General features: G+C 49.9%; 1 protein-coding gene across 8 annotated transcripts in view; it reads left to right on the top strand.

Moving 5' to 3' along the window:
- Positions 1-17366, top strand: part of NRF1 (nuclear respiratory factor 1) — a 73233-nt gene extending 55867 nt beyond the window's left edge. For all 8 annotated transcript variants that reach the window (XM_060279251.2, XM_060279250.2, XM_088676481.1 and 5 more), the window contains one exon: positions 15188-17366. In XM_060279251.2, coding sequence (XP_060135234.1) covers positions 15188-15351 — 164 coding nt within the window. In that variant the 3' untranslated portion in view covers positions 15352-17366. The remainder of the gene's footprint in view (positions 1-15187) is intronic.
- The last annotated feature ends 576 nt before the right edge of the window (positions 17367-17942 follow it).

The following is a 17942-nucleotide window of genomic DNA, read 5'->3' as shown; positions in this document are numbered from 1 at the left end:
GCAGTTGACATTCTCAGAAAGCTGAATTCTGCAAACTGGATGTTTTATCCCCCTGCCCCCCCAGTGGAACTGCAGATACAATCCTGACTGTCCCAGAATGTCACTTCGTCTCAGTGATCTATCAGATGCCAAGCCCAGGAGGTCATGTGACCATCTCTTCCTCCTCTCTCTCTCTCTCTCTCTCTCTCTCTCTCGTTGCTTTTGGGATGGCCTGGGAAGATTAACTGTGGTGTGTTTGGAGTGGGGAGGCCAGGGAAGCAGAGCGCAGCTGGGCCCCCGCCACCCTGGCAACAAAGAGCTTGCGCTTGCAGTTTGGCGCAACAACCTCCAGCCCCCTCCTGCGAGGTGAACGCTGCCGACGGCAAACCCAAGCCCACCACTTGGTGTGCTTCTGCTGGTCGTCCTAGACTGCTCCTGGGCATTCATCCTTGCCAATAGGAACTGTGCATGTGCTTCTTATGTCTGCCACGGGGGCCCATCGCAGGTATTGCCACGCTCGGGCAGGACTGAAGCCAGGCTGCTGCCTAGGCTGGGCCTGACGTGTGCCCGCCTGTCTACCGGCTGGGACTGAGAGAGCGTGGCAGCAAACTCTGCCCCGTGGCACTGACTATCTCCTCCTGATCTGGATCAGTGGGGCTGGAGCCCTGCAGGCGGATCGCGCCAGAGGCCATTCCAGCCCAGCTTCCTGCTCCCTCGGGGACCAGCCAGATACCAAAACAGAAAGCCCTCTTGCTGGACCCCATGGCATCCCTCCCCATTGAAAGGCATCCTGTCTCCAATGGTGGATGGCATATCCGGGCATGAGCAGGACTCTGTTTCGCTCGGCCTTGCATTCCCCACCTGCAATTTGCGAAGGGTACTCCCGGTCCCTTGTGAGAGATTTTACTTTCTTGGGCTCCTTGATCACTGCAGATGGTGACAGCAGTCACGAAATTAAAAGACGCCTGCTTCTTGGGAGAAAAGCAATGACAAACCTAGGCAGCATCTTAAAAAGCAGAGACATCACCTTGCCGACAAAGGTCCGTATAGTTAAAGCTATGGTTTTCCCAGTAGTGATGTATGGAAGTGAGAGCTGGACCATAAAGAAGGCTGATCGCCGAAGAATGGATGCTTTTGAATTATGGTGCTGGAGGAGACTCTTGAGAGTCCCATGGACTGCAAGAAGATCAAACCTATCCATTCTTAAGGAAATCAGCCCTGAGTGCTCACTGGAAGGACAGATCGTGAAGCTGAGGCTCCAATACTTTGGCCACCTCATGAGAAGAAAAGAATCCTTGGAAAAGACCCTGATGATGGGAAAGATTGAGGGCACTAGGAGAAGGGGACGACAGAGGACAAGATGGTTGGACAGTGTTCTCGAAGCTACCAACATGAGTTTGACCAAACTGCGGGAGGCAGTGGAAGACAGGAGTGCCTGGCGTGCTATGGTCCATGGGGTCACGAAGAGTCGGACACGACTAAACGACTAAACAACACACTCCCGGTCCCTTACAGAGAGGAATACATTGGCCCTCTAAAGCATTACATAAATGAGGCGTGCCAGCATGCTACCCTCCTTTGCCTTGCAGTTCTTAGAGAAGCTTGCGGCACCTCCTTTGCTCCCCCCCCCTTCCGCCCTGCAGCTCCTTCCTTCCCTGCTGGGAGCCCTGACATCCTCTCCCATTAATGGGGCCGATCAGTCGCTCCCTCCAGCTGTCACAGGCGATGGCATCTATTTTTTTAAATGTGTGTGTGTGTGTGTGTGTGTGTGCGTGTATATTCCCTTTAAAGCGCAGGATCGTTTTTACCTTCCACGTGGCCTGAATTAGGGGAAATGGACAGGAGGGACTGGGCCTGTTTAAAAATTAAAGCTGATTACAAGGCATTAACGTTGCATTTAAAGGAATAGATGGCCGTCCTCGGGTGCTCACCGCCCGCTCCAATATGTTCCCTTCTGCTCTGCGCCAAGGAATAGCAGCCTGCGCTGTTAGCGGGAGGAGAAGCTGGCAGCCATTTTGGGCCTTAGCAAGTGGGAGGCCTCAGAAAGCGCTTTGGAGGTTTTTGGGGGGGGGCGCTGTCCCTGCACAGTTGAAAATCTGGTCCTCTCTCAGCAGCTAGAGGGGCTTTATTTACACGCTGCCTCAAGTCAGATCACTGGGTCCTCCTTCCTGCAGCGCATGATTAAAACCGTGTCTGCTCCAGAGAAGCGGACACGGAGCAATGGATTCAAGCTACAAGAAAGAAGATTCTACCTAAACTTCCTGACAGTAAGAGCTGTTCAACAGTGGAATTTGCTACCAAGGAGTGTGGTGGAGTCTCCTTCTTTGGAGGTCTTTAAGCAGAGGCTTGACAGGCATATGTCAAGAATGCTTTGATGGTGTTTCCTACTTGGCAGGGGGTTGGACTGGATGGCCCTTGTGGTCTCTTCCAACTCTAGGATTCTATGATTCTATGAAAACTGTGGAACTCACTGCCGCAGGAGGCAGGGATGAGAGAAATTAGTGGAGGAAAGGGCTATCAGTGGCTACTAGCCAGGTTGGCTGCGCTCTGCCTCCGCGGTCAGAGGCAGCGACGCTTCTGAATCCCGCAGGAGCGGAGAGTGTCGCTCTTGTGCTTGAACCCTGCTTGGAGGTTTCTCAGGGGCATCTTGTTTGGCCACTCTGAGAACAGGATGCTGGACTAGATGGGACACTGGCCTGCTTCATCCAGCAAGCTCGTCTTCACATTCCTTGCACTTTCTGGAGATTCTCCACATCTTAAAAGGGGTGGTGGGGAGCCCTTTCCTAGCAGGGCAGGGAAAGTTGGCCACTCACGCTGCCAGCTTGTAGGAGAATGGCAATATCAGGAACGCAGGCTGGGAGAGGAATGCTTTTGCCCCGGTGAACCGGCCTTGACTGCCGCCTGCATTCTGTGACTTGGTTTCAGCCGCTGCTACTGCCACCACTCAAGACATTTTAGGTGACTCGTTTATACCGCATCAGCCTTTCGTTCTCCGCCGCCACGTCACGATAATCGCAGACATTTCTGCTGAGAGGGGAAGCATTGGAGATCAGGAACATGCTCTCATCTTCCCTCCGTGGACAGCAGTTGTCCAAGGAGCCAGGTCACTGGCACGTGAGCTAAAGCTGCAGCTTTTGAGTTGATTGATTGGTTAATCAACTCAAATCCTTCTGTGTTGTGCAGGCCTAAGCTTCAGAAGTCGGTCTCGCTAAGTTCAATGTTCGCGAGTTTAATATTGTAGCCCAAAACGATGCTTCCCCACTCCAGTTAGCAAAAGACAGAAGAGAGAATTTTCCTGCTCCACTTCTCACACAAGAGCAGGGATGGAAGAGGATTAGAATGCACCTTCCAGACTAATTCAGAGATCTGAAAGCAGTTATGCGCCTCTGAATTTTGTGCTATGGTGCTCATTTCAAAAAATTTACTGGGTGGCATTAAAAAACACCACATGTATTAAAGTAAAGTACATTTTTAAATGTGTACATTGTATATGTTGAGATAAAATAATACAAAACACATATATTGTGATAAAATATATATTTAAATACAGAGGGTTGAAAAAAAGTTGAGAGATTATTGTGGAAATGGGATTGAACAGAGCCCTGCAGAATTCGCCCTGGGCAGGATTCATCCATTTCTGCACAAGGGGGAATACGTCTTCTGAGATGGCACCCACTATGCATAAAAATCTATGTGCCTTTTCTTTCTTCAAAAGTGAAGATGATGCAAATAATAATAATAATAATAATATTTATAATAATAATATTTATAATAATAATTTATTATTTGTACCCCGCCCATCTGACTGGGTTACCCCAGCCACTCTGGGCGGCTCATATAAAACTCATATAGTGGATTGGTTTTAACATTTTGTTGGTCAATCTTAACATCAATGTTTTTATATTGCTTCTCCTGTTCGCCATTTTCCTTCCCACTACAATAATTTGACTGGAGAATGACTGAGGAATTTGTAAGCGTGCTTCTGTTGAAATTCTCACTGCCCAGGTAGACTAGCTGTTCTGAAAAGTGTTACGTGTTTTTAGTAACTGCTAATACAACGTGCAGTCATAGATGAGTTGCGATTTAGCTGTGATTCCTACTTTGCAGGGGGTTGGACTAGATGGCCACCCTGGTCCCTTCCAACTCTACAATTCTGTGATTCTATGCTTGCCAGTTCTAAGATGCAGCTGCCTCTAATCTAGTTGCGGTATTGCTTAGTGCTGCCTTGGCCTTCCCTGCCCAAGCCCTGTTTCGAATGGGATTCGAGAGAAGCCCAACACAGATAAAGGAGAGCGATAAAGGGCACGCATCAAAAATGCCTGCATGTTGCAGCCGCGCGTCATCTCCTTTCTCCATGAATACCAATGCCACTTTCCTCGTGTCTCTTGGGTGCAACTCAGGAGGCAAATGGGGCAGAGAGGGAGGCTGGTGAAGTTTGCCAGCATTTGCTTTAGCCTTTGATTGGATGGGTGGCTAAGGACACGAATGTGCTGGCATTTCTCTGGCGCATGGTGCCAGGAACTGAGCAGCAGCTCTGTAGCCCTTCTGGCTGCAAACCCTGCCCCTTGATGCTCTGGGGAGGGCAGTGCCTCGCCTGCCTGCCTGCCTGCCTTTTTCTCCTCTCCCTCTCCAGCCCCACATCTCCCAGTGACCTTCTCAGTCCCGGGGACAGCTTGGCTTTGCTGGGAAGCGGATCATGTGACTGCAGTAATCCGTAGCCGGTAAACAGCTGCGCGGGGAGCTTGCAGGAAGAATCGGCCTCTTTCCACCCCACAGACACACACGCAAGCACACGCGCCCCTTGGCCTGCATATTCTGATCTGAGAAGAGGCCATGGGGCAGCCATCACTGTGTGGAGGTCACTGTATCTGTGCCTCTGAGGTGGTCGTGCCGGACATAGGAACCTAGACAGCTGTCTTTATAGCAAGCCAGGCCAATGGTCCATCTTGCTCAGTATTGTCTGCACTGACTGGCAGCCGATCTCCAGGGTTTCAGGCAGGAGTCTCTCCCAGCTCCATTGGGGAGATGCCGTTGGGGATTGAAGCGGGACCTTCTGCATGCAAGGCAGATGTCCTAGTACTGAGCTACAGGCCCTTCCCCATCTTGCACTCAGGCTCGCTTTTCTCCGTAGCCGCTAGCCGCAATAACTTGTTGCTTTGTTAAATTTCCCCATTTCTGGGTGCTAATTCCTTACCCCAGCCCAAGACAGGAAGATTCCCAGCAGATCGAGCCAAAAGGTCTATCAGATATGCTCTGTCTAGGTGAGCTTTCTGTCTCCTGCCACAGGCACTCGGGTGGGAAGCTCGTAAGCAATGAATTGCAGCCAGTTCCTCTCTCTCTTCTCCTTTTCGTTAGCCATTGTTTTCGGGTAGGTCTCTTGAGCAACTCTGCCAAATAGAGAAGAAAGGAGGTGAAATGTTAGAGCTAGCGGGCAGATTTAACAAGCCATCAGCATTCACCCAGAGTCCTCTAAAGAACTTGTTTTTAACAAAACAAAATAAAATGCTGATTGGAATTTAAATCAAACTCCTTAGCAGAGGATTAGGAGACAGCCATTGTAACACTTGTTGCTTGAAAGGCATCTAAGGAGGAAACAGGAAATCATAGACCTGTCGACATAACGTCTGACCCAGGTTCAATTGGTAGAAAGAATCGTTAAAACCCACAGAAGAACAAGTCTTGTGGCAGAAGGATCAGCATGGCTTCTGCAAAGAGAAATCCTGCCAGGATTTTAGATTTCTTTGCAGAGTGTGAACAAGCAGGTGGCGAGGGCTGATCCGGTAGATATTTTACTCTTGGACTTTCAGAGAGCTTTTGATGCAGGTCCTCATCAAAAGCTCTTGCCTGAGCTTTAACTTCCAGATCCAGCCAAAATGCCATGCGAGTTTGGCAAGCTTTCAGCTTCTCCAGAAGGCATTATGTCAGCGACACAAAGCAGGGGAAAAGTGGAAGGGAGGGCGATGAGGAAAAACATAACAAGCACAAAATTACTCTGGATGCTACAGCTACAAGCTCAGCTTGTAGGCTCGGTTCCAAGATGGAGATGGTTGGATAATACGTCCCTTTCAGGTGCTGCACCAAGGATTCTGGGCTGAAGAAGTAATGGCTGCCGCCTGTTTCCTTAAACACACAAGTTCCTAGGTAGGCTTCTCTCCCAGGCTTGAGTGGAGGACCCCCCCCCCATAGGCTGCAGTTTGGGGCCTCATTGAAACAACACAGGTTTCCGCCAGAGAAGTCGAGAGACAGGGCTATCGGTGGGCACCAACCCTGTTGGCAACCTCTGCCCTCCACCGTCAAGAGGCAGCAATTCCAGTTGCTCTTGTGCTCAGATCCTGCTTGCGGTTTCCCATAGGCATCTGGTTGGCCCCTGCGAGAACAGGATGCTGGACTAGGCGGGCCCATGGTCCGATCCAGCAGGCTCTTCTGATATATCACAGTGTGCCACCCACATCCCCCAAACCTTCCCCCTGGAGCGCCCGAAATGGCCTCTCGCAGGGGCAGGTGGGAGCAGTTCCATAGGAACCCCACGCCACAGTGTATAGGCCAGCCTCCCCCCCCAACCTGGGGCCCTCCAGATGTTCGGACTACGGCTCCCCTTCAGCTCCAAAACATCTGGAGGACCTCAGTTTGTGGGGAGGCATTTGCAGGCATGCAGAATGCTTTGAATTCCATCTTTGGGGCTGTTTTGAATCGGGCAAGAGGGAGGCATCATTAACCAACGTATGGGTGTTTGTAGGGTTTCGTCATGGCCTTTGGCTACTGCCATAAAATCTTATTTACCAATGTATGAAGCATTGCTTTTTCTGAGTGCCTGGTCAGGGCTAGACAAGTAGCCTGGGGTGAAGCCCAATTGGACAGTTTTGACGTGTACTTGTCTCTGTTCTTTGACCACACAAATAGGGAAATCATCTACGAGCGACTCCTCCCGCAATTCCTTGTTGTGGTTGGGCTATTATATAAACTCACCTTGAAATCTTGGCTACCTGTAACTGTGCTTCTGTCATTTTCTTCTTCTTCTTTTGCACCAACTATGCTCCGTGCATGGCTCTGCCACTGTTGCTTATGTGTTAATAATAATAAGAATTGTGTTTTTTTATTTAAAAAATCAGACAACCATTGTTCACTCCGGTTAGTCACCGCCAGCAGCAGCATGTTCTGAACGGACTGAAGTTTCTGGAAAGTTTTCCCAAGGACCACCCTGGTTACAGTCCCCCCCCCCTAGATTGCACCCAGAATTCGAGCACCTTCCTTTGGGGCAGGGTGCCATGCCAGGGAGCAGCGCCGGCAGCCCTACAAACGTGCTCTTCGCCCCCCCCCCCACACACACACCCGCCCTTGCCCAAGTTGTGAGCAAAGGGATTTTCTCTTTAATACCATTGAAAGGGTCCGAAATCCCAAGCTTTAGATTAACATGTGGCAACTAGATTAAGGCTAATCAGAGGGGCAGATGCCGTGGGGTGACAATCCCAGGCCTGATTACCATATCTCTGGGGCTTTAACTCCTCTCCCAAGGGCAGGCGGCTGTGCTCTGGGGTCCTGAAGGGAACTTGCCCACCTCTCCCCTTGCACCACTCCCCTTGCTCGCTTTCTCAGCGCTGAAGGCTGTTGCATCTAATGCTGGCGAGCAATTCAGGAGCAAAGGACATTTGTGTGTGTGTGTTCGTGTCCATGCACAGACAACTCCCAGTTTTTAAGCCTCCATGCTGTGCATGAGGCGAAGCCAGGCTGAATGCCATATTTAGCAATGGTCTCGTTGCACATTGACCTTTCTTGGTTTTTCCATTTCCTTTGTTTTTCTTCTTTTCGCTCGCCTGTCCCTTTCCTTTCTCCATCTCTCTCCTTTTATCCCAGTTGAGAGCCCCAGGCTTGCAACCCAACGTGCTCTCTCTGCCCCAGTGACAAGGGGGCGAGTTTGGCCATATTTCATTTCATTCTTTCTTTTTTTTAATGCAGCAACAGAACTCTGACTTTGGGATGTTGATAGGTTTGCTTGTTCATGACCAGTCCTTCGCCCTAAGTTCCCAGGGCGGGTCACAACATTAAAAAGAGTTTAAAACGACGTACAACCAGTGCTGTTTTTGCAAGGGGATGCATACCCCCTAAACATTTCGTGAATCTAAGTTTGGCCTCGTTGAGGGGCAGTATTTCAATATGAGTAGGAAAATGAGAGTACCCCTAAACATTTTGGGGGGGGGAGTCCTTGTGCTCACGTGATTCCAGGATGGGTCACATGAGTCAAATCAGCCTTTGCCAACCTGGTACCCCCCCTAATAATAATAATAATAATAATAATAATAATAATAATAATAATAATGGTTTGAGAGGCCTGGGAAGCCAGGTTGTCCAAATTCCAATAATATGTTTGCAGCGAACCCCAAATTAAGTTTCCTGCTGTTTTTAACCGAATTAGCGTGTAGAAGTGTACATTGCATTCTGGCTTGGCTCTTCGGCTTCATTTCCTCCAGAGTTGTTCCCCTCATCACATCTTTCTGCGACGTGCTTGATCTCAGCTTGCCAGCGTGGACTCAGGACCTGGGAGAGACCAGGGTTCGAATCCTCACTTGGCTGTGAAGCTCACTGGGTGACCTTGGGGGCTAGTCGCTGCCTCTTAGCCTAACCAACCTCATCGGGTTGTCCGGGGGGGGGGTTAAATGAGGAGCCATTTATACCAGCTTGAGCTCCTGGGAGAAGAAGATGGGAGAATGAATGAATGAATGAATGAATGAATCTGTGATCTGAATTAAAATAAAAAAAAATCCTTCAGTAGCACCTTAAAGACCAACTAAGTTTTTATTTTGGTATGAGCTTTCGTGTGCATGCACACTTCTTCAGATACAGTGAAATGGAAGTTTCCAGGCACTTATGTAGAGAAGGGGTGGGGATGGGGAGGGGGGATCACTCAGAAGGGTGGTGGAAGTGGGTGATTGACTGACTGATAGCTGTTGATGACCGCAAACGACTGCAAATGGTTTTGCATGAAAAAGCAAGGGTTGAGATGGCTGAAGATCGCTTATCATGTATAATGAGATAAGAATCCGATATCTCTGTTCAAACCAGGTCCCTCCATGGTTTTGAGCTTGGTGATAAGTTGCAATTCAGCAACTTCTCTTTCCAGTCTATTTCTGAAATTCTTTTGTAGTAAGACAGCTACTTTGAGATCTTGTATAGAATGTCCTGGGAGATTGAAGTGTTCTCCTACTGGTTTTTCTGTCTTCTGGTTCCTGATGTCAGATTTATGTCCATTTATCCTTTGGCGTAGGGTTTGGCCTGTTTGTCCAATATAGAGAGCTGAAGGGCACTGTTGGCATTTGATGGCATACACAATGTTAGAAGATGAGCAGTTAAATAGTCCTGAGATGGTATGTTGGATGTTGTTGGGGCCAGTAATGGTGTTGTCTGGGTGTATGTGGCAGCAAAGTTGGCATCTGGGTTTATTGCAGGCTCTGGTACCAGTGTCCATGTTAAGTCTGGTGGTTGTATTATTGTGGGTGAGGAGTTGTTTAAGATTGGGTGGCTGTCTGTAGGCAATGAAAGGTCTTCCTCCCAGAGCTTGAGAAAGGGAGCTGTCATTGTCCAGGAGAGGCTGTAGATCTCTGATGATGCGTTGTACTGTTTTAGCTTGGGAGCTGTATGTGATGACTAGTGGTGTTCTGTTATTTTCTTTTTTGGGTCTGTCTTGCAGCAGGTTCTCTCTAGGTATCTGTCTGGCTCTGTTGATCTGTTGTTTAACTTCATCAGGTGGATATTTTAGTTCTAAAAAGGTTTGCTGTAGATCTCTTAGGTGAGATTCTCTGTCTGTAGAGTTGGAACAGATGCGGTTGTAACGTAAGGCCTGGCTGTATACGATGGATTGTTTGGTATGTTTGGGATGGTAGCTAGAAGCATGTAGATATGTTTGTCGGTCAGTTGGTTTTCTGTATAAGGTGGTGTCTATATGTCCATCCTGTATTTTTATAGTAGTGTCCAAAAAATGTATTTCTTGCATAGATTGGTTCATTGTTAGGTTGATGGTGGGGTGAAAGTCATTGAATGTCTGGTGGAAGGTTTCCAGGGTCTGTTGTCCATGTGTCCAGATAATAAAAATATCGTCAATGTATCGCAGGTACAGGAGAGGTTTGAGTGGGTAGGAGTTAAGGAAACGTTGTTCTAAATCTGCCATGAAGATGTTGGCATACTGTGGGGCCATGCGGGTGCCCATGGCTGTGCCGCTGATCTGGAGGAACAGGTCATCACCAAATTTGAAGTGGTTGTGGGTAAGGACAAAGTGGCAGAGTTTGGTAGCAAAGTCCGCTGTGGTTTTATCTGAAATGGTGTTCCTTATGGCTTGTAAACCATCATTGTGTGGGATGTTGGTATATAGAGATTCCACATCCATAGTGGCTAGTATAGTATTGTTAGGAAGATTGTTCAAATATTGTATTTTCCTCAGAAAATCTGTGGTGTCACGTACGTAGCTGGGAGCACTGATAGCATATGGTTTCAGAACAGAGTCCATATAGCCGGAAACACCCACTGTAATTTTACTTCGATCCAGACCAACACGGCTACCTACCTGTAATGTGATCTGAATTGTTTAGCAGGTGGGAGTTTAGAGCATTGGCAAGTTTTAACAGCCAGCTCTGGAGTGTAGTCAGGATTTTTAAATTTGCAAAAAAAGTAGTTTGGTTTTTAGGACGGCTTGCTATAGATCATGTCTAAAGCAAGGTTTTCTGCACAAAACAACAGGTCCATCTTTTGCTTCCTGGCATGTATAGCTGCTACAGAGGCCTGTTTCTAACAAAAGTCGCTCACTGGCTCAGTTGAGACAGTTTGGGAGGCTGAGATGCAACAGTAAACTATGGTTTGATCAAGCTAGGGAGTAACCAACTGGATCAATGCAAGGGGAGGAGGGGAGGGGATGAACACATGGCCAATGGAGAAAAGTTTCTCCTAAGTTCCCTGTACAAGTAAGTTTTTCTTTTCCTTTTTGGGGAAATAGCAGCTGCAGAATGGTGGTGAGTGGTGATTTCCCCTGGGAATCTAACACTGGGAGAGAGAAAAATTAACTAGCTCATGATAACACAAGGTGTTATTGCTAGATCATGGCCCATTCAGTCCAGCATCCTGCTCTCAGATGCCTGGGGGAAACCTGCGAGCAGGATTCGAACACAAGAGCAACTCTCCTCTCTTGCAGTTTCCAGCAGCTGGGGTTCAGAAGCACGTCTGCCCCCGACTGTGGAGGCAGAGAAGGGCCGTTGTGACTAGGGGTCTTTTGATAGCCCTCTCCACGAATTAGACAAATCTTCTTTTTAAACTATCCAAGTTGGCAGCTGTCCCTGCCTCCTGTGGCAGCAAGTTCCATAGTTTAACTATGCGCCGTGCAAATAATTTTTGTTTTAAAAAAATACCTTTTCTGAATCTTCCCACATTCGGCTCCATTGGGTGTCCATGGATTCTAGCGTAATGAGAGAAGGGAGAATTTTTTTTCCCATCTACTTCCTCCAGGCCATACTTAATTCTACAAACTTCTATTATGTCACCTCTTCCTTGCCATTTCTCTAAACTAAAAAGTCTCGGAAGTCTCCCGAGTACTCCCAATCAAACCACCCCACTCCCGTTGCTGCCGCTTGCCAAACTGTAGAAATCTTGGATATGTCGCGTAGCTTGGCCTTGGGAAAATAGGAACCCGTGTGCAAATTTCCCCTGGTGCTCAAGGGCGTACCCACCATGGGGCAAGTTAGGGCAGCTGCCCTACTCTAGAAGCCAGCTGGCCCCCCCAAGCTAAAAAGAAAGAAGAAATCTCAATGCAAAAAGCGGGGCGCGCGACCTCAGCCAGAAAAAAAAAACAGACCAGCCCTCCCCCCTTTCCCCTTTCCATAACCCATCGCACTTTCTCCTCTCCCCCTCCCACTATCGAGCTGCAAAAGCGGTGGGGTATAAACGTAAGAGACGGAGGGATCCTCGCTTGTTCTCCCCACCCCACCCCGACCACCCCCACCAAGAAGTCACTTCTTTGTAGTTTTCTCCCCTGCAGCAGGAGAAACAGACACTCCCCCAATTCGAAATACAGTCAGTCAGCAGCAGCAAACGCACACACGCGCGCGCACACACATACACACACACACACACTGCAGGCTCCTTCAACCCTTCCAAGATCCTCCCTCCCCCCACTTTCTCCCCAGATCGAGGCACTCACACTCACTTTTCTGGCTGGGTGCCTTGATGTCTATGCAGAGCAGCTGCAGGGGCAGCTCAGCCAGGGACAGTGGCTGCGGAGCCAGCCCAGGAGGCACAGTGGGGAGCCGGGTGGGAAGCAGAGGAGGAGGAGGCTGAGCCGTCTGCGCTTGGGGCAGAAACAGCGCACCCGGGGATGGGGCGAGCTGCCCAGAGGGGCGACCAGTGCCGTGGGCAGGGGGGCAGGAGGGGGAAATTGCCCCCCCAGAAGCAAAAGGCTAAGGGGCGCAGCGTGGCAGCCCCAGGCTCCGGCTCCCAGCGCAAAGCTCCAGAGGCGCGAGGGGAGCGTAAGCGGAGGAGCGCTAAGCGGGAGCGGGGAGTGTAAGTGGAGGAGGCAGCCACAGGCTTGCGTTCCCCGCGCACCTCTGGAGCTTCGCGCCGGGAACGGGAGCTTGGGGCCGCCTCCTCAGAAGACCTGGGAGGCGCGGATGAGGCAGCCCCAGGCTTGCGTTCCCCGCGCGCCTCTGGAGCTTCGCGCCAGGAACAAGAGCCTGGGGCTGCCTCCTCAGAAGAGCTGGGAGGACGCAGGCCACGTAGCCCCGCCCACATTCCCACTGTGGCCCCTCCCCTCCCGCCCCTTGCCCCCGCCCCTTGCCCTCCCCTAATTTTGATCCTGGGTACGCCCCTGCTGGTGCTCATTTCTGAAAATGTTTTGGCCTAAAGTTTCCTAGCATGGTTTTTCTAGTTCTGCTGCTGATTCATCGTGGTGCGTGGCTTGAAAGAACACACACGCACACATGCCGTGAGTCTGTCTCGGACAGGCTTCCTCTACCTGCTTTCCTGGGCACAAGGTGGTGTTACCTGGCGGTGCCACAAGGGCACCACGATCGTCCAAGAAAGAGCAACCAGGCTCAGGGCCGGCGCCTGCCCAATTTGGAGTTGCCTCGGATACCAGGTCAGAGCGCTTAAGTAAGGCTTAAGCTTCCCTGTCTGCACAGCAAAGTGACATGAGGACACTCAAATCACATTCTGCCGCCTCCTCCTCCTGCTGCTGCTGTTAAACGGTGACCTTCAGGAATGGAATCCGAGGTTTACGGCAGACCCACTCTGCCCCTGCTTCAGAGCTTGGGGCTCAGGGATTCCGCTTCCCAGACCCAATAATTTTTGCTAAAGATGCTTTCTTGTTTGTAATGAGAGCCTGTGCTGCGCAGCGCTCAAGAGTGTCCGTCTAGGACCAGGGTTCGAATCCCCACTTGGCCATGAAGCTGCTTGGGTGGTTTTGGTCTCTGCTTCTCGCCCTAACCTACCTCACAGGGTTGTGGGGACTGAATGAGCAGGAGGAGGGGAGAACCATGTAGGACCACCTCAAGCTCCTTGGAGAAAAAAGTGGGGTATATAAACACAATAATGAAATAATAGCAATAATACAAAACAATGACAACCATAATTTTAACAAGGAGAAATGTAAAGTACTACACTTGGGCAAAAAAAAATGAAAGGCACAAATACAGGATGGGAGACACCTGGCTTGAGAGCAGTACATGTGAAAAGGATCTAGGAGTCTTGGTAGACCACAAACTTGACATGAGTCAACAGTGTGATGCAGCAGCTAAAAAAGCCAATGCAATTCTGGGCTGCATCAATAGGAGTATAGCATCTATTCTAGATCAAGGGAAGTAATAGTACCACTGTATTCCGCTCTGGTCAGACCTCACCTGGAATACTGTGTCCAGTTCTGGGCACCACAGTTCAAGAAGGATACTGACAAGCTGGAACGTGTCCAGAGGAGGGCAATCAAAATGGTCAAAGGCCTGGAAACAATGCCTTATGAGGAACGGCTTAGGGAGCTGGATATGTTTAGCCTGGAGAAGAGAAGGTTAAGGGGTGATATGGTAGCCATGTTCAAATATATAAAAGGATGTCATATGGAGGAGGGTGATAGGTTGTTTTCTGCTGCTCCAGAGAAGCGGACACGGAGCAATGGATTCAAACTACTGTACAAGAAAGAAGATTCCACCTAAACATTAGGAAGAACTTCCTGACAGTAAGAGCTGTTCGACAGTGGAATTTGCTGCCAAGGAGTGGGGTGGAGTCTCCTTCTTTGGAGGTCTTTAAGCAGAGGCTTGACAGGCATATGTCAAGAATGCTTTGATGGTGTTTCCTGCTTGGCAGGGGGTTGGACTGGATGGCCCTTGTGGTCTCTGCCAACTCTATGATTGTATGATAATCTGGTGGTAGATCCTCTTCTTTGTCTATTGAGGATAGAGAGGGGTGTGTGGGTGTGTCGTATCTAACCTGTTGCACAAAGTCACAATTGTTGCATGTGGCCCTTGGAAGGTCACCCAGAAGGGAAGGCGGCCATTGGGTTTAAAAAACACCACCACCCCCTGGCTAGTCTCTGGGCAAAGGGGCTCAACAGCTCTCCTTTATAGACAGAAGATGGGTCCCTTCTCACTCTCGGGTGCTTTCAAAAATCAGCAGCAAAATAAGAGAATGCTATTCTAGGCTGCATCAACAGAAGTCTAGTGTCCAGATCAAGGGAAGTCATAGTCCCACTCTATTCTGCCTTGGTCAGACCACACCTGGAATACGGTGTCCAGCTCTGGGAACCACAATTTATGAAGGATTTTGACAAGCTGGAAGGTGTGCAGAGGAGGGCGACAAAAATGATCAAGGGTCTGGAAACCAAGCCTGATGAGGAACAGTTGAGGGAGTTGGGGGTGTTTTAGCCTGGGAAAGAGGAGACTGAGAGGAGATATGATAGCCATCTTCAAATATCTCAAGCGCTGTCCCATGGAATTTGGAGCAAGTCTGTTTTCTCCTGGCCAGTGGGTTCATGAGATTCCAACTTAACCTCAGGAAGAATGGAGGTTTTTAAGCAGAGGTTGGCCACCTGCCAGGGCCGCTTTGGTTGGGATTCCCGCCTTGCAGGGAGGTTGGACTAGATGACCCCCTGGGATCCCTTCCAACTCTTGTGAGATCGCAGGAACTGACTCAGTGCCTTGCCCAGCCTCGGTTTTCTCCTGACCCCTCTCCCCTCTCTCTGTCTCCGCAGGGCTTGTCCAGATCCCCGTGAGCATGTACCAGACGGTCGTCACCAGCCTTGCTCAAGGGAACGGCCCCGTCCAGGTCGCCATGGCTCCCGTGTCCGCACGGATAACAGACAGCACCGTCACCATGGACGGCCAGGCCGTGGAGGTGGTGACTCTGGAGCAGTGACGGGCAAGAACGGCAGGATCATGGCGCTGCAGCAGCTTCCTCCTCCCTTGTGCGAATAGTTTTTTCTACGCCTCTGCAGAGGTGCAATCAGGTGGAATTTGTGAGTCTCGCAGCTTTGGAAGCAAAAAGGTTTCGTTTAACAAAAAGGAAAACACACACACACACACACCACGCGGGGAGAGAGCACGACTTTTACAGCTCCTCTCTGGCCTCGCGAAAGCAAGAAAGCCTGTTTGGGGCAGGCTGGGCCAAGCCTTCCTCTCCCACTGCATGGACCATCCTTTCTCAAAGCTGGGGTGAGATGTGGCAAAAAGGTTTATTGCCCTCTCTTCTCAGGGGGGGAGGCGGGGTCCATGTTGGGGCTTTCCTGGCCTGGCAGATCCCCACAAAGCCAGGCTCCTCCGCCTTCCTCGTGTCGAGAATTAAGTATCATTTTAACATGGACATATATTTTAAAAGAGAGAGAGAGAAAGCAAGGCTTGAGAAGACAAATTGGGGAAAGAGACTTCCTCTTTTTTTTTTCTTGCAAAGGCGTTGAAAGGGTAATAAAAATCCTGCAGGAGACAGCGAGGGCTGCAATCTGTTGACTCTGGATCCTGTCGGGGTGAAGAGACACTTTCTTCCTCCCTTCCTCCCTTCCAAAGTTATTTAGTGACCTGTTGAAAGAGATTCTGCCCTCCCTCCTCCCTTTTTAAGTCCATGCTTGAAGCCTTCCCTTCCCCCCAAAGCCTCCTTTCCCCACTGGTGAATTTCTGCGTGCGGGTTGAAAAGACTCTCCTCCCTTGGAGCGGCGACAAGTTTGGGAAGGCACGAGGGAGCCACCAGTAGAAAGGCCCCGTTGGGTGTTGCAAATGGTCACGGGTGGCATTTAAGCACGCTTACCCCGGCCTCATTGGCCACGTGGCTGAGATCCTGGCCTTCGGCTACCGGTGTCAGTTCTGGTGGCGAAGGGCTTCAGATCGCAAGCTAGGTCCCACCCACCTTGCACCCACAATTCTCACTTCGATTTCCTTCCCCCGACCCCTTCTTCTCCAAATTGCACCTGGCATTCTGGGGCAGCAGCCCATCCAAAGACCCCTTTCTCGTGGCAGCTGTTCGGAGCCCTTGGAGCCCCACCCCATGGCCCCAGCTGCGCACATCCCCTTCGTAGTGGCTAAGGCCCCCCTCCATGCAATCAAGGCTGCAAACTCGACATCGGCTGCCATGCTGCGCCATGCAGGGGCCCAGTGTCTGTACGTCTACGAAAGAGATGTGGCCAGCGAGACTGGGCACCTGCAGTCCCTGTGTGGAATTGGCAATGGGAAAGGTGATAGCCCCCCCGCCCCAGAATGGGGGCTCAGGGAGGGCTGCCCCCCTCTCATGTTCCCCCCCCCGGCATTTTTTGATAGCTGTTTTTAAACAGGGCCAAGGCTTTCACTGGCCCCAGCTAAGCAAACGGCTGCTGTTGCCTCACAGGTAGAATCGCTCTCTGATTTTCCTATTTCAAGCACCCTTTCTGGCTGGGAATAGTACGCAGTAATTAATTTCGTTCTTTGCGTTCTTTTACACTGCCATTTACCACACCTCTCTTGTCTGTCCCAACCTTTCAGGGCAGGGTTTTGCTTTTTCCAGATTCTTGTTTTTTAAAAAACAAAACAAACCCAAAAATTGAAAATCTCAAATGTATACTCACCGTCCCCCACCACCAACACCCCGGACTTAAATTGAGGGGAAGGAATCCTTCTCGTAGAAACAAAAGCCCAGGTCTCTGACTTAATTTTTTTAAATTTTTTAAAAATATTATTATTTTGTATTGTCGTTGTGAAGATGTCAGGTGTGACTTTACAGTCAGTGTTTCCTCTCCTTTTTTTGGCAATGGAATAACGTTCCGATGGACTGAGACATTATTCCCCGAGACCCAAAGATCCTCGTTCCCAGCCACCCGCAGTCCTGTAGCAGAGCATGGAAGTACCTGTTGTTCCCCCAAATTCTGTCTTATTGCCTCATTCAATAAATTGTTACAGAAGTGTCTATAACTTCCTGTCGTCAAGTCTTCTCTCTCCACTCGGTGGCAAAAGGGCAGAACTTAATCATTGGGTTTGTGTCTCCTGTAGAACCCAGTTCCTTTAAAAGCTTCGGCTTCGTGTGTGCGGGTGTGCGCACGATTTTTAAAGCAAGCCTCTGGTCCTCATGGAGGACTAGAGATGCAGGTGGGAACATGGAAGCTGCGTGGAGCGCTCCTGCACAAGCAATGGCTTCCCACTCACTTCGGGGCGAGTGACAACCTTGGACTACTGAAACTCACACGATTGGGGTGAATGATGGCAGAATCCTGCTGTTTCTCTCTTACCGTGTTTCCCCTTTTTTAAGACACCGTCTTAAAACTTTTTTCCCTCAAAAAAACGCAGGGTGTCTTATTTTCGGTGGGGTGTCTTAATTTTGCCCGACTTCATTCTGCATCCCTCCACACTGCCCACGATTCTTCTGCCCTGGGGTCAACTCACAAACCCCCAGCTTCTCTTCTGCCTGGAGAAAGGAGTCTTTTCCAGGAGTCTTTTCCAGGAGTCTTTTCCAACGCTCCAAGCTGCAGCCGCCAGTTCCGGGCGGCGGGG

The sequence above is a fragment of the Zootoca vivipara genome, chromosome 9 (assembly GCF_965207765.1).
Source record: "Zootoca vivipara chromosome 9, rZooViv2.hap1.1, whole genome shotgun sequence".
Lineage (NCBI taxonomy): Eukaryota > Metazoa > Chordata > Lepidosauria > Squamata > Lacertidae > Zootoca > Zootoca vivipara.
Note: the sequence above shows the minus strand (reverse complement) of the source record. Positions and strands in the feature narration are given on the sequence as shown.